The sequence below is a fragment of the Mytilus edulis genome, chromosome 13, assembly GCF_963676685.1.
Source record: "Mytilus edulis chromosome 13, xbMytEdul2.2, whole genome shotgun sequence".
Taxonomy (NCBI): domain Eukaryota; kingdom Metazoa; phylum Mollusca; class Bivalvia; order Mytilida; family Mytilidae; genus Mytilus; species Mytilus edulis.
Window position 1 is genome coordinate 6,471,499 of NC_092356.1, and position 23,432 is coordinate 6,494,930.

Sequence of the window (23,432 nt, forward strand, 5' to 3'; positions counted from 1 at the left end):
AGGACTTCGCAATGCTTGACCAGGACTTCACAATGCTTGACTAAGACTTAACATTGCTTGACTTAGACTTCACAATGATTGACTAAGACTTCACAATGCTAGACCAGGACTTCACAATGATTGACTAAGACTTCACAATGCTTTGACTAGGACTTCACAATGCTTGACCAGGACTTCACAATGCTTGACTAAGACTTCACAATGCTTTGACTAGGACTTTACAATGCTTGACCAGGACTTCACAATGCTTGACTAAGACTTCACAATGCTTAACTAGGATTTCACAATGCTTGACCAGGACTTCACAATGATTGACTAAGACTTCACATTGCTTGACTAAGACTTCACAATGATTGACTAAGACTTCACAATGCTTGACCAGGACTTCACAATGATTGACTAAGACTTCATAATGCTTGACTAAGACTTCACAATGCTTGACCAGGATTTCACAATGATTGACTAAGACTTCACAATGCTTGACTAAGACTTCACAATGATTGACTTAGACTTCACAATGCTTGACTAAGACTTCACAATGCTTGATTAAGACTTCACAATGATTGACTAAGACTTCACAATTGCAATGCTTGACCAGGACTTCACAATGCTTGACCAGAACTTCACAATGCTTGACCAAGACTTCACAATGATTGACTAAGACTTCACAATGCTTGATTAAGACTTCACAATGATTGACTAAGACTTCACAATGCTTGACTTGGACTTCACAATGCTTGACCAGGACTTCACAATGATTGACTAAAACTTCACAACGCTTGACCAGGACTTCACAATGCTTGACCAGGACTTCCTTTCTTCATTGGATGTTTGGACACATCTTCAGTCGATTGGAAGGGCTTTGTTAAGACTTCACAATGCTAGACCAGGACTTCACAATGCATGACCATGACTTCACAATGCTTGACCAGGACTGCACAATAATTATATTGTGCCGTAAAACGTGGGAGTTTAAATTTCATCCACGAAGCAAACATGAATGTTGAGTTTAGTTCATGGCCCTTCTGTAGTTAATTTAAAAGATGGCTAAGTTCTACAATTAGTATAAAAAAATATTATTAGGTTGATATGTTTTATTGTAAGGCATAAATGAAGCAGTTTCGAACCGTATATTATGAAGCATTTTTCAAGCTTTAGGAGAATATTTGTAGAAGAACTATCAATAAGTTTTCAGTCAAATGAATGATTTTCTACATATGAAAATTAGATTTGGTATAATTGCCAATTATACAACTCTCCATCATACACCAAATGACTTTAACAATTAACTACTATAGGTCATCACCATACGGCAATCAACAACGAGCAAAAAAAATAATTTCAGGCGCAAGCACAAGATTTCAATCCTGGTATCTATGATGTGTTAATTAACTTCATCTATTCTTTGAAAGAAAAGTCGCTGGTTAATTGATTCATAAGTTGAAGAACATACCACTTGCTTATGACAACACTAGTCGTATATGCATTCATTTATATGTTTTGGAGTTTATTGTGATTTTCTCGCTGCGTTGAAGACCCATTGATGGTCTTCGGCTGTTGTCTGATCTATGGTCGGGTTAGTGTCGCTTTGATACAAACTCCAACAAACTTGTATGTCTAAACATTTGCATCATGTACCCTGCCATGTCATCCAACATATATGTTTGTACACTCAAAATCATCTTTACATACTCCTTGCAGAATTAAGGAATTAGATATTTGTCTATCAAAGTATATGGATAATGCATTCGATTTATTTTAGGTACATTAGGTCCATTCTTGATCTATTCTGATGTGTGTCCCATCAATTTCCGAAAACGATGTTCGAAAAAGACAATTTTATGGTTTGGACCTCATATTTCTGAGATATTGATAAGCATCGGGCCATGAAATAAACTTCTTATTTTTATATGTAATGGTCGGTATAGTGTGTAATGAATTGGTTTTTCAATTGCTCTCTATATGCAGCTGCCTTAAAGGTAAACTGAGAATTATGTAAATCATTTAGTTTCTCTACCTATGTATAAAACTTTTTAATGCTATCGCAATAGACAATCCTCTATTTTCAAACTTTCTGATACTGAAGAACTAAAAGTCTTGCTTAATCCTTCATATATGAACCAAGTGAGTGACAAAAAAAAACAGTCTTTCAGAGCTTAAGACGGGGGAATCTTAGTTAGTTTGAAAATGGAAATAAGGAATGTGTTAGAGCGAGACAATATCCCGACCAAATAGCAGAAAACAGCATGCACACGGTCGGCCACCAATGGGTCTTTAGCTGGTCCCGAAACAAAAATGTGACAAGTTCAGTGAAAATGGACGTCACACTAAACTCCGAAACATATAAAACAAGAATGTGTCCACAGTATACGGATGCCCCACTCGCACTATCATTTTCTATGTTTAGTGGACCGTGAAGAATAAATTCTCTAATTTGGCATTAAAATTAGAATGATCTGATCAAAGGGCACATGTATACTAAGTTCCATGTTGATTGGACGTAAACTTCATCAAAAACTACCTTGACCAAAAACTTTAACCTGAAGCGGGACAGACGGACGGACGGACAGACGAACGGACGCACAGACCAGAAAACATAATGCCCCTCTACTATCGTAGGTGGGGCATAAAAACTAAAACTAAAAACATACAAGACTAACAAAGGGCAGATATTCAAATCAGTTAATCTTTTGTTGCTATTTTTTGTATTTATAACAAGTTGCATGTTTTACTTACAATGTATATGACAATAAGGGACGACATCAAAAGTTCAATGTAGGATAAAAAACTTAATTCACATAGTTTTTTCACTGAACCCCCCACCCCCCTCTGAACTTAATTTGGGAAAAATTGATTTACCAATAGGGATATATGTAAAAATCGATTTAGATATACAAAACTTGTAGAATTTTAACCCCCACCCCAAACTATTTGATTTAAGTTTTTTTTATCCTACATCGATCTTTTGATGTCGTCCCTAAGAAATTACTAAAAACGATAAGCTTACAATATTGCTAATAACTATCTAAATGTATTAAACCGCCATGAAGGGTATAAACTAAATGTAACATAAAATTAAATGGCGACAAATAAAAGTGTCGCATTTTAATTACAATGAGCAATTTATTATGTATGAAAATATTAACCTAAAGTAAAAATATTAACTTTTTGTATTTTAAAAGATTTTTGACAGACTAATTGTTTGTATAGAACTATAGCTCTAAACTCAGACAAAAGAATTTCATTAACTTAAAAAGCCTCACTCTGACGATATCACAAAGAAAAGTGAAAAGTCTATAACGAAGTATATAATTACATATTTTACACATAAAACTTTAATTTTAAGCATAAACTACTCTTGTTAATAATTATGGAAATCATAAATACCGAAAAACTATAAACCGTAAGTGTTTTTAAAATTAAAATTAAAATTTATATTTTTCTGTGGGAATATAAAACCGTAAGTGTTTTTGAAATTAACATTTAAATTTATATTGTTCTGTGGTACTAGATTAGAGATCTATTTTTAACTTGCGTTGTTGGGATATGTACCCCACATTTTCTTATATATTTTTTTTAAATTTTTAATACTAGATTTGGGTTTTATATATGTGAACTTACGACTGTTTGAATTGAACAAGCCTTTCCCAAGCTGTAGAATTTATATGGGTAAGTCTCGTTTAGTTAGCAGTGTGAGGTTCAGTAATTGTATACTATTATAATATAGAATTTAAAAAGTTATAATTGAAAACCGGAAGCGGGCTGCTAATTGTCAATTAAGTAACACATCATCAAAATGACGGGTACAATAATAATAGATACTTTGAACCTTAGAATACTTAAATGAAAATGGTTGATAAAAACATTACAATATTTGTTTATACCTTTTACCACAATAGAGGAAGTTACACGTTCATGAAATAAAAGTTCATTCATACTAGAGGTGAAAAATACCAGAGGGACATTCAAACTCATACGTCGAAAATACAATGACAATTCCATGGCTTAAAAAGAAACTTTACAAAGCAGAACGTAGAAAACTTTAATATTGAGCAACACGAAACCCCCCCCCCCCCCCCCCCCCCCAAAAAAAAATATAGGGTGATCTCATATGCTCCGGAAGGGTGAGCAGATTCTGCTCCACATGTGACACACGTCATGTCACTCATGTTAGTTCAAACCCTGTAAAAGGTCTAGTCCGGTAGGTAAACTTATCTATTCCAGTCAGATGGAGTAAATATTTGAATATAATGTTAACATATATATAACAGTATTTGTTCCTAGCGGAATGAAGGATATAGAAATCTGAATATCTGTTCCAAGAGGAGCAGTAACTGTTAAAATGGCATTTGTTCATAAGTAAAGTTTCCAGGAGAACTTCTGTTAATATAAGAAACAAATATACTTTGACAACTCGTCATCTGAGTGAAGACATTGCTAAAACACCGACAACATAACAATTTAATCACAGCAAACTCAGACAAAATTTGTATTGCTCATATTAGTTTCATATAATACGGTATATCTGGCTTATCTAGTTATTCGTACGTAACTTTAATCAAAGTATGATCAGTTTTTGTTTATTCAAAAGCAATCTCACTGACCAAGTGTCAGTCGTCTTATTGTTACTGACCAGCACTGGCATATTGGTCATCTCATCATATTGCTACTGGTCAGGCATGCGTCAATCATTTCAGGTTCGATGACTGCCATTATCTATGGAAACACTTTTGACCACACTTCTAGCTAATTACCATTTTAATAGTTAATCACCGATACACGCCATAAAGGACGCAAATCATTTACTGCAAATGAAATACTACCTCGAATAAACGCGGGAAGATCGATCGATGAAGTTTGATCAATATTGCACTGTCATAAACATGATCACGGATGGGTTATACATGGTGTGTAAAATCCAAGACTATTGCGTAGAATCTCGTTCTCGTTGGAAGTAGAGCCTTTGCAATATCGATGGATTTGTTTATTCAATAAGAACTTATCAGGTAATTTTTTACAGCAATTTAGTTTTTAACGGTGGTAATTTGCTTTGATTATTGATTTTATGTTCGCCTAATACGGAGATATTAGTTTTTATCGTCATCTGTATTAACATGTGGTTTATCAATGAAATGAAACAGGGAATACATGTTAAGGACACATTCATACATTTACCTAAAAAAAAAAGATTTTTCCGTGACATGTCATTCATTGAATATAAATTGTAAAAAAAATAACTTATTATTGAGTACATAATTTGCTACTAGCTAGTAATTATACACCTGTTATATTTAAATGTCGATACCTTTTAAAGTTTAACGGCAAGAGGTAAAGATCAAATAATCATTTTTGCTTCATTTCACCGAAATCCATTGAATCTACACCTTATTACACAATTGATTTAATGTCAACAATTTTACATTATAGTTATTGATTTTTAAAATGAACTTTGTTTGTAAATTTAAATAACTACAAACTTGCTACACTTCGCATCGTGATTTTAAATGTGAATCATCTGTTTTTCACACTAAACATGATACATTTGTATGGTTATTTGTAAAAACGTTTTTAAACAACTACACTTCATTTTCACTGTTTTAACCATATTTTTCTAAAATCCCTGTCATTGTAAACTACCACGCCCTCTTTATCTTAAATAAGAAACACCTGCACAGATCCAGGTAAATTAATTTACAGACTCTGTTTTGAGGTGGCAAATTATCAAGGTTAAAAAGAAAGATACACGTATGAACAGGTGAAATTTACGTAGATGCCTAAATTATTGATGATATATATCAATAATAAAGTGTGAAATCTAAAACAACATTGATTTAGGTAAATAATTATTTACAGTATGTAATGAAATGAATTTGTTTTGTTTTGTAAACTTAGATGATCATTGATGAAGAGAACCAAAAGATGATTTGTTACTATTAAAGGTATGAACTATTTTCTGTTCTACATTTTACAGCGAACATTGCTTATATTACATGCCCTTCATTCCAACAAAAATTATCAGTTCATTCCTAGAAAACGGCTTAGTGGCTTGTACAATGTACGACAACAATTTTAGTTCATAGCTCTCGCTGTGATTTCTTCCATTTTTTGCTTTTTAATTTTTGCAATAAATAATGTGAGTGACCCTTCAAACTGCAGATTGAAATGAAATTTAAAATTTGAATGAAGACAACGTCTTTTCTGTGTTTTTCAAAATTCATATCTTGAACAATGGCATCATGTCCAAGCGACGAATTCGAAACGAGTCACTTTTTATATATGACACATTTAGCAGTTACTCGCTGTTTAAGCTGGTTCTAGGCTGACTACTACACGTGTGTTCATAATCTAAGTTGAATATAGGCGGATTCCAGTTTACTCTCTGTCGAGTAGATACTATTATACAGAATTGTACATACTAAAAAGTTTTTATGAGATTGCATAACAGTTTGTTAACCATTCAATTTCTGTACAGCGAATTTCGCTGTACTCAATTTATCAAACTTTCAATTCATAAAGCCTTTCAAATAAGCCCAACTCTTTTACATCATTTATTAGATACATTTTATCTAATTTCGGATTTTTATAACATAGAAACGCAAGTTCACAAAAGCTTCATTCCGACAAGAAAAATAGATCCATTTCGATTCGGTACATGTACATCAATTTCTCAACCATTCATGAATACGTAGATATCGCTGAGCTCATTTATCAACCCTTTAGTTTATATTAGAGCTTTTTAGTTGCCACCAATACGTCAACCATTTTGTTACACAGTCATCTTGCAGAGTCGACCATTCAGTTATAGAGACATTTTTTCTATGTCGATTTATCAACCATTTAGGTTATAGAACCATTTGAAAACGACGATTATAACACCCTTTATAAAAAAAAATACATTTAATGCACTAGGGAAATATTTTAACTATTTAGCTGTATTATTTCCTTCTTTAATAAAACTACTATTTACACAACTTTACACAACTTATCGAGTTTCTTAACGACAAAAAAGCGATATCAATTTACCTAAGACATAATTCATTTTATCAAATTTTCAAACAGTTAAAGAATATTTTTGTAAAAGATTTGAAACTCATATCAATATAAAGTAAATCTTCAGAAAATGCTCTTAATAAATGGACCCAAAGGGATAAATGTGGTAAAGATATATGATCAAAATTTTTGTCTTCGTCCGACCGGCAGTAAAACGTATACATGTCCTGAAGTGGGCCGTTTGTTTTTAATTTGAGATGAATAAATTGACAGCAACGTCGTCAAGTCATATGGGGACGTTATAGATCCTAGGATGTCAGGCTCCAAACACATTCAGAACCTTTACAGCAAGAACCTGAGAGGTCCGTCGGGTACCTGTTGCAAGAATAATATCTATTCCTAACCAATGTAGCATCATTTCCTAGTTTAAGTACTTTTTTTCCTTCATCTCTGTCAACCCCTATTAATTGTTAATTTCTTCTTGTCCTGAATTAGTACAAATTACTTGCCACTGGACGTTAAGCAAACACCATAAACATGCAACAAACCCTACCGAATTAGCCTTCTTTACATACTCTTAGAAAGAAAACCCTACTCAACATGAATTCTAACAAACTCGAATTCAACGACGTGGACCCTTCTCAAAATGTCCTTTATAATTTTCTTATAAAGCTACAAGAGCAATGCATTATAATTTGTGTTTACTATATACAATATAAGATGTGTACTCAGTGGTGCAATTCTTAAATTAAGAGTAAAGAGCACATTACAATTACTTCAAAGAGTTGTGTTGAAATATTTAAAATAAGAGAAAAAAGTCATGCTTAATTTAAAATGCCTTAAATTAAAAGTAGGGTTCATTTTTGTTGAAAAGTGCAAGATCAATCTTCGTTTCACACTTATACAATTGTTATATTGCATTTTTGATACATGATAATTATGAACAACAAAGACGTATTATGAATAATCATTTTCATTTCTCTTTTCAGAAATTATTTTTACATAAACACGAAACAAAGACGGGCATGATTTAGTAAATGTGTGAGAACCTAGCTTCTTTTGTTTAAAGGAAACAATGATTTTATTTTCTATAAAAGAGATTTTATCTGAAACAATTTTTTTTACAAAGACATGATTGAAGTAAGAAAAAAATATAGATTAAAACTAATTTCGATAGTGTGAAAGATGTGTATCAAGAATTTGTTTTTACATTCGCCTAAAAATGGAATATCATTTAGAATTTTAAGTTTACAAATCGTCTCGTCATCGTAAAATGTGATTTTTAGTTCGTTTAACTATGGATTATAACGTTGAGTTTGAAGATTGGAAAATCAATTTTGAGTGTATGTTAAATGTGATTTTTCAATCATACTAGTACAAAGTAAACTATTTTAAAAAGTATCATTAAAATGACAAGCAATGGTTTTGGACTATCATGGATTATTTTGTCACCCATCGCAGTTTTAACAGATGTCGCTGCAATCGCTATTGTCTGTCATTACAAACCATTTTACCATGGATCAGATGTCATGGTCATATCGTTAATGGTTGCCATGACGATGAATGCTATTCTGATTGTTCCGATTCCAGCATGCACAGAACTTGGATATTTCAAATGGAACGCATATTTGTGCAAGTTTTACGTCTGGGCATTTGTGACGTTTAGGGTAGTTCAAATGTTGAGTTTAAGTGCAATTTGTTTTCATTGGTCGACAATATTCAAAGCGTCATGCAATAATCAGAATAAAGGTTTGACCTACAGAATTAAAATAATATCGGTTATCATATGGATACTATCAACGATCATTGGCCTCCTGCCAATCATTGGTGCTGTTCCGGACGAATTTTTCGGAGCCGGTTCCTGTCGGTTTTTATCGAGCGATATTGGAATCGGGTTCACCGTGTTTATCTTTATATTTGTGGTGACGTGTATGTGTATTGCTATTATTAGTATCTGTGATGTGACGTTCTTAACAAAATGCATGAAAAGAACAGCGCATATCAAATATGGTGCTGGACGTTTTTACCTTCCAAATAAAAGATCGGATATACCAGGGACTTACAGTACTCAAGAAAAGTTTAATCAGCTGAATTTCACCTGGGATTTATGTAGATTTTTCTGCATCGTTATATCATTTTGCTTCATAGGAAATCATCTACCATTTGTTGTAAGTATCTTACTTAAGTCAGATGGAATGAAACAGATGTCTGCAATATTCAGTTCATACAAGTACTTGGATATAAGAAGGTGTGGTATGAGTGTCAATTAGACAACTCTCCATCCAAGTCACAATTTATAAAAGTAAACCATTTTAGGTCAAAGTACGGCCTTCAAAACAGAGCCTTGGCTCACATCGAACAGTGAGCTACAAAGGACCTCAAAAATGACTAGTGTAAAACCATTCAAGCAGGGTTGAGTTCAATATCGTAGCAAGCCAGCTACGTAGCCGCTGTCAATATCTATGTAACAACTAGTATAAAGCAACACGTTCAATAGTCAAAATCTACGTAGCACTACGTAGCTGTTACGATATTGAACGCAAACCAGAAAACCTAAAGGTCTAATCTTTATTAAAAACGAGAAAAATAGACACAGCTATGAACCACATCAACGACGACAACAACTGAACATCCGGTTCCTGTCTGCATCTTCTTCGGGAAATGCTGTTAAAAACAAACGGCCTTGTTAGGAAGGACCTTTTCGTTTTGTGCTATTTAATAAATTAATATGTTTTGCCTTCAAAACTTTTTAGTCTTAAAAGCATATTTGATAAATGCTGTTTCAGAAACACGTGTTGTAAAAACTTTAAAAAGGAGGGTGCAACTGAATTCTTTTGTGTATTTGTTTGCACGTCTCATTATCGTAGGAGTGGAGTTTGTGGTGTATTGTACTGTCTGATGTCGGAAAAAAATACCACAAGCAACACGACAGGTGCAACATGTGGTGCAGAACCAACGTACTATTTAGAAGCACCTGCAATAGCCCCCTGTTTTTGTTAGGGTTCGTGTTGCTCAGTATAGTTGCCCAGATATGCGTTCATACTGTTTGTCTTTATTTTATCGTTCCTGAGTATTGTCGATTCTTATGATATTTGATTGTCTCATTGCTAATTGTCACCATTTTTCCTAAAATGTCCTGTACCAAGTCAGGAAAATGGCAGTTGTTATCTTATGTTTCGTTTCTGTTTGTGTTACATTATCGTTTGGTTGTTTGTTGCACTTTAGAATTTCTGTTGTTTCGTTGTTTTCCTCTCATATTTGGTGTGTTTCCTTCGGTTTTAGTTTGTTGTCTTTCAATCGATTTATGACTTTCGAACAGCGGTATACTACTGTTGCCTTTGTTTATCTTTTATTTGTCTTATATACATTTAAGCATTTAAATAATATTTACATTTTCAGTGACAGACCTCGAATCAATTAAGTAACATTCTGTCTATTTACACGAAGGACATGTATTCATTTTAGTTTAATTTGTCAAGATGTTGTTTTTAATCAACGTTTTGAAAAGATTGATTATGTACGTACTGCTCAGCCAAGCATTCAAACATCCATTTGAGTAAATTGATAGACATACTAAAACATGTCGTCATATTGATGCATAGGTTGTTTGTACATACAATGATTAAAAAATGTGTCACGACATTGCTTTTATTCAAACTATTGTATTGTTTATTATATATGATAATACATTCAGTTAAATTCGATAAATATATTGTGAATTGATATATAAAAAAAAGATGTGGTATGATTGCCAATGAGACTACAACTCTCCGCAAGAGACCAAATGATATAGAAACTAACAATTATAGGTCACCGTACGGCCTTCAACAATTAGCAAAACCCATACTGCATAGTTAGCATTAAAGGGCCCCGAAATTAGAATGTAAAACAATTCAAACGAGAAAACTAACGGCCTACAAAAAATTGAACTGAGGTCATTTGAAATCGAACTTACCGATTTTAATTTTCGGTATTTTACTTTTTATCCAAAATCAACTAAAATGATTCACGCCATTATTTCTGTACGGAGGCGACAATTGGATTTTCTTTCAGAGAGGGGGAATGTTCGGGGATTGTTAACGAATTGAATTGAATGTTTCTCATCCTTAATTGTTAGGGACGACATCAAAAAATCAATGAAGGATAAAAAAAAAACTTAATTCATCATAGTTGGAGAGGGGGGGGGGGTCAAAATTGCTGCAAATTTTTGAATTCCCAAATTAAGTTAAGAGGGGGAGGGGGAGGGGGAGGGGGGGGGTCAGTGAAAAAATTATATGAATTAAGTTTTTTATCCTTCATTGATGTCGTCCCTTATTGCTATGGATTCTTTTCTCTATACACTTTTTTTAAGAGTCTAAAGTATCTATCTATTTATTTTGCGCAGGTATCACGCGATCTTTTTTTTTGTACACAAGCTTTTAATTACCTACATTCTTTTGTACATTAATATTTCTGCATAGTCCTCCATTTTGGATTCATTTTCATAATGTCTTCTGCAAAGTTATTCTTTCTAGTTATTGTCAGTTGTAAACCATGAATCGTGCGGTGTTCTTGACATGGGACAGGGCATAAGTATAGGCGGGATACAGTAGTTTAATCTCTTATCTGTTGACCATTAGCCTCGTTTCGGTTTATGAAATTTAATTTGCAATGTGATTGTGATTCAATTTGACCTGTCTGTTTTTTCTCAATGTTGAAGGTCGTACAATGACCTATAATTGCTTACTTCCACTTCATTTTAAGTCTGGTAGCTAATTGTCTCATTGGCAATTATACCATGTCTTCTTATCTTTATTCTGCTTGAACACAATCCATAGAAAGTTGTTATCAGAAAATTACTGTTGACCAATGCATTTATAACATAGATATATTTATGTTTAATATGCTTATCCAAAATGAAAAATCTTGATAGGAAATAATGGCATTCTTGTACAGATACCATGTCCAGATGCTTATTAATCTATCCTGCAGTCCAATGTTTAGAATCAAATTTTGAATAAATGATGTCAGCGGTATAAATATCAGTCCGGGTGAAAAAACCTGTTTGTAAATTGTATTCAATATCCGACATTTATTAGACCTTAGTTTGTGCAAACTTGATCTTCTTCAAAAGTAAAGTAAATTGTTGGACGCTTCAAAAATATTGCGAAGAGTTCCTGCATTTTTTAAAATCATTTTCTTGATTAGAAAAATACTCGGAAGTTACAACTTGTTACGAGCAGACGGTACATTAATTTGATGAGCTAATGGACTGCACTGAAAAATATTTTACTAGTTATCGGAAGTTTTGACTTCTATCTGTGGAACGTCTCTAGAGTCTTCGAAAGCAAACTTAAAGGTCATATCGAGAGCACTTCAACCTTATATGATTAAATTATGATAAATGGAGAAAAAGAAATTTTCACAGATTTATTCCTAAGAGACATGAATAATTCAAATATGATCTCTTTCAATTTCTTTATTGTACGGCAACGAACAGATGGTAGTTTACAAATGACCGCCAATTATCGTTAATGTTTCCAATATGGCCGATTTTGTATCTTTTGCAAATGGCGGTTAAGTAATCTCTAATTGAATCCAAAGGCCATATAATCGAAAGTTTACACTTTATGGTCGTATTCATTTTCAGTATTGTTTATCGATTAAGATTAAAACTAACAGGCATTCATTCTTGAGATGCCAAGAGAGAAAATTCCGTTCAGATAAATTACCGTTTATAACTCCATTTCTGATTGCCATTGCACAAATGATTTACAAATGATTGTCTATTATTGGAAAACTGCTGAATCTATGGCGCGAACTCGACTTATTAGATTTATGTAATGTCATTTGTAACGATTAGATTGGTTTAACTTGTTTCGTTTGTTTGAAGTAATTCAGGTCATTTGACAAGGAAAGCGAGATTCTCCATAATGTTGTCAATATCTGAATTTCTGAATGGATATTGAAAAAGTTTTATGTCTTTTACTGTAGCAGAATATGATAACCCATACTGGTTTTTTTCCAATATTCAAAATTCAACTTTAAATTACTTAGCTATATTTTAATTCTTTGTTTTTACTAAATATACTGAAAGAATATTGGATGACTCTAAGATGAAAATTTCTCTTCCATAGTTGGGGACCTTAAAAATAAATGTACTTAGCAATTTATTTATTGCAAAGTGCCAATGGTGGATCCAGAAGGGGAACCGGGGATTAGAACCCCTGGGTTTGGAACCGATCAACCCCCTTTTCAAAGTGACTGGACCCGCCTCTGTTGGGTTTAAGATTTTAATTATTTCTTTTAAGATTTGTGCATCTTGAAATGAATTGTTATAGGTGAATTTTTTAAGAACTCCTCTGAATTCATGTGATGTTGTATAGGTTCGAATTATTAACAGGTCTAGGACAAAAGCATATGCATGAAAACACTAAAAATTCATACTTGGAGTTTCAACCAGTCACAAAATGATAAGTTGTTTTGTCAGATGTAATTATAACAGATTATGCGTTATAATTTATTATTATATATCTACTTGTGTCAAGGTTGCTTCCATCATCATTGTTTAGATTGTGTCATTAAAAAAAACTAAAAATAGATTCTTCCATAAAGTGCAACTCCATCTTTGTCGAATTTTAGACAAAAAAGATACCTTTTTGCACATTAATTATTTCCGCATGTTTAGAATGTCCTAAAACACGGGAACGACTAAAACATAGTAGAACAATGCACGATTACCGAATAAGTATTCTACAGACTAAAACATAGTAGAACAATGCACGATTACCGAATAAGTATTCTACAAACAGGCGGTAAATTGGGAAATTTGTAAACCACAGGAACAGATTATTGTAACTGTATCTGGCTAAACCTTTCGGATTTTAAGTATTCGGTGCTATTTAACTTCGTTCTTGTTTTGGTCTTCTGAATATTTTATTTGATCGTCACTGATGCCGGTTTTTTTTAAAGAGAAACACACGTCTCGCGTACAAAATTATAAGCCTGGTATCTTTGAAGAATATTTTTAACATATTGAATAAAATATTTGAAATAAGGTTATTTTAATCAAAATCAAATTCAAATCACATTCAAACTAAATCAACCAGCACTCTCTCTCCCATATCACCATAAATATAGTTGACGATGCAGTGGTATACTATTTAAAAATTTATGGGGTCTCTTGACAATTTTAATTTACTATAGTGACGTAACATGGAGACATTGAAGAGTATTTTTACTGTGTTTTGTAATTAAATAAACGAAGCAAAGCAATGCTGTGCTATAAAACTATTAAAAAATCCCGTTTCATCAATTCTATAATTGATCGATTTCAATACTGTGGGGAGGGAAACGTGAGTTAGTACACGATAATCAGCACAATTGGGTTTTCTTAGTTCAAATATGATGTTGCATAATATGTCTGTTTGAAAAACGGACCAAAATAAAATGAAAATACAATGGAAAATCACTTTAATTGAGCACGGGGTGATAAACATATATTTCATACTTTCAAAACTTATATATGAGTCAAGATTTTTTTACTAATGCTATTTATTTAGATATCTTAACTATTCCAGATTCATTGAACCATGTTGTATACTTGATCTTTTTTTTTAACGTTATATATATATAACCACTTTACACGAAATCAGCGCAAAAATTCCTTAATGTGATGGTCTTGAATAGATGATTTTGTTTATGTCCAGTGGCTAATATTTCATACATTTTGATACTGAGGACGAGAACATATTCACAATGAATTCAACAGATACATCCGGTGGACCAGAAACTTTATACCGTCACTGTAAATGAGAATCAAATATTACGTATGGAATTTTTTTTGACTCGAAATAGAAATTAGACATGCATTGTGGTTAAAATATATAATATGTCTTCGTCATCAAAATTAATATAAGTACAGAGAAGACGTCTAATACTGTTACGTTACATTGAAAACATTAACATAAATATACAACATATATAACAAAATTACTCGCTTGTTTATAATTCGTTTAATATCTATCCAGTTGTATTGGTTTTTTTTTTATTGAAGCACATATATGTCAGAGTGAGGGAAAAGAAAGTTAAATCGTCTGAATAATACATTTAAGGTGTCTTAGACGAACGCTTCCTTTATGAAAAAAAATAAGTTCACCCTGCCTTTTTGTATGTAATAATTGCTGCTGTTCTGTTCAGTTCTAATGTGTAGTATTTTTGAGTAATTCAGATTTTCCTTTTTGACGTTATTTTGTTTGCCATGATGTTGTCATTGCTTATTCGACGTAAGAGTTTTTGATAACTTATTGGTATATCTGACTTTTAATAGATATACTGTTGCTAGGATCATATATAAAACCTAGCAAGAAAGCCTTCATCCAGCAGTTTTTGCGCTTCTGATAATTCTTATGGTATTCATTTGAACTTGAAGATCATATTGATTCACAGTACATATATGTGCAGCAATGCTGAAAAAAACAATCGACAAGCTATGAAATATGTATGAAACCTCGCTATGAAATATGTATGAAACCTCGCTATGATCGGTCAACTGACTGATTGTACATTTATTTCTAATATATTTGTTTTTTGCTAGATTGAAAAAGCAGACGTAGACTTGTAAGTGTAAACCAGTATATATCCTACACGTTTATTCAATCGATTTATTCTAATACCAACACCTTTTCAATATGAATAAGTAATGAAAACATGGAATAGACATTTTTTATAAATTTGCTGACTATGCAGTATCAATCATCATTTACATGCAATATTTGTGTAGGCTCAGTATCGTGATTTCAGAACAGTTGTAATTGACCCTTTTCAATACGAAGAAGATGATTAAAGACTTTACTGTTTCTTCATGTTCTAAAAGGCTGTCTTATTTTTTTACATGTTTCGAGACTGTTGGATAGATTTGTAGATAATGTTAGATATGGATCAATAAAAAAACAACTAGAATAGATAAATACAACACATTAACAAGTTTTGATCTGGGTCTTCGCTTTTTATGTCTTGGATGCGTCTTTTGGACGCTATCTCTTATAATAATTCAAATTAAGGTATGAAATTAAAACCCTGTTTTTCTTTTACGTTTTATCCTTTGTAGGAGACCATTCTAGAAATATCGTTGATAATCTACACATACGTACATGTAGTATTTAAATAAGAATGTGTCTTAATTACACGGATGCCCCATCCGCATTATTATTTTCTATGTTCAGTGGACCACGAAAATGGGGTAAAATATCTCAATTGGCTTTAATATCAGAAAGATCATATCATAAGGAACATGTGTACTAATTTTCAAGGTGATTGGACTTCAACTTCATCAAAAACTACCTTGATCAAAAACTTTAACCTGAAACGGGACAGACGGACGACTGACAGACGGACGGACGAATTGACGGTACGACGAACGGATGGACGGACGAACAGACCAGAAAACATAATGCCCAAAATGGGGCATACAAATAATCATTTACATCGTCATACATTGTATATACAGTTGAATCTCTTTTCCATCAAGTATATAATTCAATCGCGTTTGCACCAACTAAACTGGTAACCTTAAAAGAGTAAGACAAAGTCTATTTGATTCGGAATTAGAATCGAGTTCGGAACTCTCATGGGCTTTATATGTAATAAGTGGTAGGGACGAGTCGCTGGAATATGTAATTATTTTAAGCTTCATGAGATATGATATGATTGAGAATTTAAGATGAAATATATGAAATTGTTGCTGATTGAATCATAAGTATACAGATACGATTAAAATTACAATCTTAAATACATCAGATATTTGTCATATATAAAAGTATCTCTCCTTGAAATAGCGTAAGCATGGTAGCTGTAGGCATATCTTGTTCAAATAATATAAATAGGGTATTAATATTGTGTATTCAAAATATATCAAAAGGGTGGGGTACGCAATGTCTGAGCTGCTCGTCTAACCCGGCAAATTCAGTCCTTGCCCGTAATCGATCTCTCCTACTTGCCAGGTTAATGAAGTAATCGTAGTTCGGCGGAATAAAACGACTGTATTATTCGGGTTACTGCTCATCCCTTCCCAAAAAAGTTGAAAATAGAGTTATGTCTTTGGTTTTCAAATTTTTCTTCGCTAAAGTTGCCATGTTAAAAATGTCAACTTGCTACACAATATACACATGGTATATAATACATTTAGCTTCAGGCAATATTAAGAGAAAGTGTTTCATCAAATGCGCTTGATTTGAACCTATACGTTATCTGTAGACGGATGACAATTTTATTGTAAAAATGATCACCCAAACGCACTGGTAATGGATACATTATCAGCCGTATCATGCAAGAGAATGATTTGATTTAAGCCTTCAGCGTAAGTGTGAATTGCTAATTCAACTGGTTTGCGAATGTTCACGCTTCGGTTGTCTAGAAAATTGTACTTAGTGGTTCTAATGTGTATCTTTTTTTAAATTTTTATGGGGAAAAGGGGTTAAATTGTTAAGCTTGCGATTCAAAATTCGTGAAATGCCCTGAATGTTTAGTTTTATATTTTGAAGACTTTGAATGTGTATTATATGATGAGAGAGTTTTGTAAGAGTTAAACAGGATACTCTAATGCATTCCAAAATGTATATGAGAGATTAGAATATGATAAGTCATCATTTATTTAACTTTCTTGAGTTTATATGTATAGTTTTTTTTCAAGAATCAATTTCACTGTTTGAGTGAAGATATTAATACGGACCATTTATTTTACTAAAAGTGTGGACACAGATCAGTGTGGATAGTATGTTTGACAGTGTTTTCAGACAAAAAGGGTTCTCAGTTTTTCAAAAAGGGTTCTCTGCATAGATTACCAAGTGATTCTGATGAAATTTATTCCACAACTTTGATTTTTCTACAATTAGATGAAGATTTTATTAGGGGAAATATTTTTTATATAAATAAATAATATGAAAACTACTATTCCTTCGCAAAAAGTTTAGTTTAGTTTAGTTTATTAGAGAAAACTCAGCCGCAGAAGACTGCGTAACAGGAGCATATTTATATACACAATATTAATTACAACATAGTTCATAATACAAACAGAATACATTTTTAAATTATACATCTTCAGAAATAAGTTTGTGTTTCTTACAGTTTTAAATTAGACAAGCATCTTTTCTACCTTTTGAATAAAAATTGACAGCTTAGACAGCACATTACTATTACTATATTTAAGCATGCCAAGTACTTTTTTTTCATTTGGATATTTTAAATAATATGGAGGTATGAACTTCCCCCTTAAATCCTTAACTTCACAGTTGGTACATTTACATATATAGTGGTATACATCTCCAAGACCAGCTTTACAGAGTGGACAAATCCTATCATTTCGTGGTACATTTCTCCATCTTCCTGTTTCGATGGGAAACTTTGTATTACATACCCTTAATTTACATATGTTTACTCTATGCCCCCGTCTTAATTTTAACAGATATGTTTCCAAGCAAAACTCTTCTTTAAAGTGTAGATAAAACTCCCCCCTTGATGAATTGTTTATATCTGAGAACCATTTTTGAATAAACTGGTCCTGGAGACGCTGCCTTACATTAATTTTAATATAATTATAATCAACTTGCTCCGGAAAATTATATAGTTCACAAAAGCCACAATCATTGAACACAGATTTTACATAGTTAAACCACTTAAAATTACTACCTTCATGCTCATGCATGTACCAAAGTAACTTATAAAGTTTACCCGATAGTTTTTTATCATTTGTTGCTAGCTTGTGCCAAAAACATACCATTTTTAACTTGATCTGCAGTTCAAGTGGAAATCTTCCAAGTTCCCCATATACCATAAAATTTGGCGTAGATGATCGCACACCCAAACTGCGCTTACAAAACTGTAGATGTAACTCAAAAGACAACACATAAAGCAAATAGAATAACTTTACTGAAACAATAACTTTTTTAAAAACTTCAATTAGTTGTTCATCATTTAACAAAAACTCAGCATGAATCAGTACCAAATGAATCAAAATATATTTTCATAAATGAAAATTACCAAATAAGTGTGTACACAGGTTTAAATGGTTATACGCAACTACGATCGCGAGATAAACATGTTAACCATTTAGAATAATTGCATTTATGTCAATTAAAGATAAGTTCTAGTTTGATAGATTTTGATCAATATAGATCCAGTAGCGTAATTTAAGTGGCTGAGACTTGGGAAATAATGGAAACCTTTCGGAAAGTGCCATTTCTTTTAATGATAATTAGCTGTTACTAGTATGAGTAGAAAAAGTAGCATACACGCATTTAAGTCGAAAAATTGAGCATACATAATATAATGATTATTTAAGATCATGTATAGACCTTTTATACAAATGTACAATGGTGACTTACATTTAGTTTTCTCGGTTGTATAACTTATATAGTATTTTGTGGAATTGTTTGTTTTTCAACGTCTTTCGTGTATTGCCATTGCGGCCGCGTTTTTAGTGCATTACGAATCATGGGTTTTGAATGTCCACTAAGTATATTCTGTTTCTTTATTAAGCAATGTAAGATATTTGTTCGACCTTTTGCTGTTGTTTAATTTTGTAAAACCCTTGTTTTCATCAGATATTAGAATTCATGCAATCAACGACAGGATTCAACAGAGGTCTGGTACAGGAAATAATTCTTTGGTTAATACTGATGGAAGCTCTACTGTTCCCTCACTTGCTTTGGTCTTGTAGCAGACGATACAGACACGCTCTGGTATTCACGTGGCGGGTTCATATTCTACGACGACCAAGAAAGGAAGAAGAAGGTATAATCTCCATTCCATTTTCAATTTTATGATGAAATTTTTTTTTTTCATTACTCTTAATACACATTTCTAAATTTAAATGGTAATAGTTAATTTGTTCAAAATGAAAAATGCGTGCACGAAATAATACATCTCATTTACTTAGTAAGATACTAAGGATGATTTGAAAATATATGTAATATTATATAGAAATGAAGGTCACGGTGATATCAATATGCGGATTTTGTACATTGAGCTTGTTTTACAGTAATTTCGGTGATTCTTTGTTATGAAAGTATATAGTCTTTTTACATGCATCTGTATGGACGCCTGTGATGTCATAACATATGGAAACTGATTAAGGGAACGTTCTTTAATGTACGTACCACAGTTATTCCAGTAATCGAGATTATAAAAAGGGGTTGGGGTGGGGTAGAGGACACACAAAGGTTGATATACCATTCCACCTTTTAATGTACGTGCTCAATGCAGGGAAATCATGTGAATGTGTGATTGACACGGAAAAAAAGGTGTTTTGTTTTTTAATGCTCTTCTGCTTCGTTCTTTATTTGGCCTTTTTCCCTTCTTTTGATATCAGTGACACTAATGAATCTTTTGTAGACGTAACGCACGTCTGTCGTACAACATTTTAATCCTGGTGTCTATATATTATGAGTTTATTTAGAGGAAATATTTTGACTTATTATATTTAAGTTTATTTTTGTTCGTATATTGTTTTTCCTGTCAAGCATTTATGATAGATTACATCAATATTTGACATTTTTAAATATACTTAACGATTAATAACAGTTTGTTTTAATATTGAACTATTTTCAGATCCAATGTCGTGTAGGTTGCAGTCGTACTCCAGAAAAGTGCGCGACATTAACGGATATACAAACAACGCTCACGAGGTTCCGGATGTTACACGAACGGTCCCAGCAGCAGACGATGTAAACAACACTGACATTGTTAGCGGAAGTACGTCATCGCCCCCGCCAGAAATTGTTCTGCATCCGATTAATAATGGAAGAATTGAATACAGCAGAACAGAATCTGTCTCATCACAAAACACACCTGAAGCAAATTCGGTTACAATAGAAAAGGAAACTAATTTCTCAACTTTCCATGCGGTGGTGACGCCTGTTCACATTCGAACCGGAAGTGGTGGTTTGAATATAAAAATGGGCGCCGCTGATTTACAGAGATCTTCATCCGGTAGTTCTCGTCAGGAATGGAAAGAACAAATGAGAAAGAAACATCTGCCGCCATTTTTCACAAATGACAGTTTTACAGCCGAGAGTAGTTCTCTCCCACTCCCTCAGGAAACAAAACTTCAAAGTGAAGGGATGACCGGAAGTGTTCACTCTTTATACTATCTGTCAGGTGATTATCACCCAGACTATCTCAATACAGATAGCCTACCCAGACATCGTACTGTTGGTGACGAGGACGGAAGTAGCAATAACATTAGTGCACATGAGCATCATAGGATGAATTCAGATTTCGTGCCATCTAAGCAACACAGCAGCAGACCACAAGATCAATCTGGGGCGTCTGTTAACATTAACGCGAAAGACTCTTCTGGAACCTTAAATTCAAAAGACACAGATCCTGATAATTTAACACAAAAAGATTTGCAGACAACAGTTTGTGCAGAGGAAATTGACATATATATTTACAAAATCTCAGACGAAAAACTTAAAACAAATGCCACTGCTCAGAACAAAAGTCTACCCTTAGAAAATGGTGGAAATGATCAACAGAATTTCACGGATACAATATTGAATGAACTTGTTCCCGGGATCAATGATGTCCGCGAGCCTGCAGAAGGCTGCGACGGAGAGGATCTTCAACTAAACAGCAGGAAAACAGTATCCAATGGTGAATTGTCAGGTAATCAAGAACCTTCCGAGCAAAAATTCCCTGACGATAATTGGAACGACATTGTAGAACCAATTTTAAAGAAAAATGAAACTGATGAACTCGATGTTTCTCTTACAAGTTGCGATCCAACATGGCGGCATTTACGGAATTATAGATTTGAAAACGGACGACCGGTGTCTCATTCACCTTTTGATCGTGAAACTGACAAAGGATTCGAAGAAGCATTATCAGTTGAGTATGAACGAAGTATATCAAGTTTGACTAGCGATAGTTTCGGAGATTCTATAAATGTATCGAATCCATTTGATTTTGCAGACGATTTTAAAAATGAGTCCTTTAAAACTCAAGCTATTGTTTCAAAATCGAGGCCGGCGTCATGTAGCACAGTTGAAAGCGATAATCCATTTGATTATGTTCCAATAGAAACAAGACGTGACGTAATAAGAAGATCTTTCTCCGAAAACATTAGCGGACAGCGACCTTTATTTTCAACATTTAAATCTTCACATACAAATTCAAACACATTGCACGAGGATTTTGGTGACTCATTCTTTGAATCCAATAATCGGGATATGAAAACATCAACTCCAAACACAAATGCATCATCTCCTTGGCCGGCAATTCCAGAGCAAACGTACGACGAAGACTTAGATTTTGAATCAAATTTTGACACAATCAAATCGAGTAAGATCCATAAACAATCTTTCGATGATAAATCTAAGCACTTGAACGAACTCGAATACTCTTCAAAAATTGAAAGCTCAGAAAATACAGAATTATCAGGAAGTTTAACAATGGATGTTGAACCGGTCTTCTTGTGACAAAAACAAAATGGCACAATATTTTTAATATGAAATCAAATGGTTCTCTGTTAATAAACCATCGTAAACGAGTTAGAAGATATGTAAATGAAACTCCTTAGGTTTATGAATACTAATACTCAAACAACTCTTTATATTGAAGAATCCAGGACAACTTTGACATTACTTAATATGAGGGAAAACCCAAACATTAATAAGTACGGAAAAAAAGCAAAATCACAGAAATACTGAACTCGGAGAAAATTAAATCGGAAAGTCCCTAATCATGGCAAAATTCAAATGACAAAACACATCAAAAACGAATGGTCAAAAACAGTCATATTCCTGACTTGGTACAGGCATTTTCAAATGTAGAAAATGGTGGATTACACCTGGTTTTATAGCGCTAAACCTCTTACTTTGTATGACAGTCTCATCAAATTTCGTTATATTTACAGTGATGCGAAAAGTGAAAATGTAGAACTCGCAATCACTTCAACACTAAGCAATATACTATATACTTTATCTTTAAAACACATATTTATACTTTATCTTCAACATAATGATTTATACTGTACACTTTATCTTTGACACTAAGACATATTTATGCCTTTTTGATGATAATTATGAATGAAATTTGTATGATAAAGTTAAATGAGACTATCATAAGAAATAGAGAAACCAGAATTCTAAAAACCCTTGAAAAATATGGGGCGTTCATAACTTCCTTTCTTTAAGGTGGTACCTAACACTACAGGGAGATAACTCTGTAATATCAGCTAAACGTTTTAATTACGTTGCGCCGTGAAGGCAATATAAAGCTTCTCAATGATCAAAACTAGTGTTTGTCAAACTGCTATATAACCAGTGTAATTTTTCTGATAAAACGCTTGGTTCAAATTATTTTAATTTTTTATATTTTTGTAAAAGGGTCAAAGTAAATACTTTGTCAAAATTTTATGAAAATTAAACGAGCCAAATTAATTTTAGTGAAAGTGTTAGGTACCA

General features: G+C 33.0%; 1 protein-coding gene across 2 annotated transcripts; it reads left to right on the forward strand.

Annotated features, from left to right (window-relative positions):
- The first annotated feature begins 4,767 nt into the window (after positions 1-4,767).
- Positions 4,768-22,503, forward strand: LOC139502107 (uncharacterized). 2 transcript variants are annotated; one of them, XM_071291472.1, is made up of 5 exons: positions 4,860-5,006; positions 5,893-5,939; positions 7,980-9,158; positions 19,569-19,758; positions 20,575-22,503. In XM_071291472.1, exons 3-5 carry the CDS (start codon positions 8,400-8,402, stop codon positions 22,443-22,445), a joined length of 2,820 nt encoding a protein of 939 aa, XP_071147573.1. In that variant the 5' UTR covers positions 4,860-5,006; positions 5,893-5,939; positions 7,980-8,399; the 3' UTR covers positions 22,446-22,503. The 2 variants fall into 2 exon arrangements, with proteins under 2 accessions (XP_071147574.1, XP_071147573.1); XM_071291473.1 differs by lacking the exon at positions 5,893-5,939 and having other exon boundaries at positions 4,768-5,006.
- Positions 22,504-23,432: the final 929 nt, after the last annotated feature.

Excerpts from the sequence above, each read along its gene's own strand:
- LOC139502107 (XM_071291473.1), top strand. The coding sequence starts at position 8,400 with ATGACAAGCAATGGTTTTGGACTATCATGGATTATTTTGTCACCCATC. Across the intron at positions 9,159-19,568 it reads GAAATCATCTACCATTTGTT|ATATTAGAATTCATGCAATC; the intron begins GTAAGTATCTTA and ends TGTTTTCATCAG. Across the intron at positions 19,759-20,574 it reads ACCAAGAAAGGAAGAAGAAG|ATCCAATGTCGTGTAGGTTG; the intron begins GTATAATCTCCA and ends AACTATTTTCAG.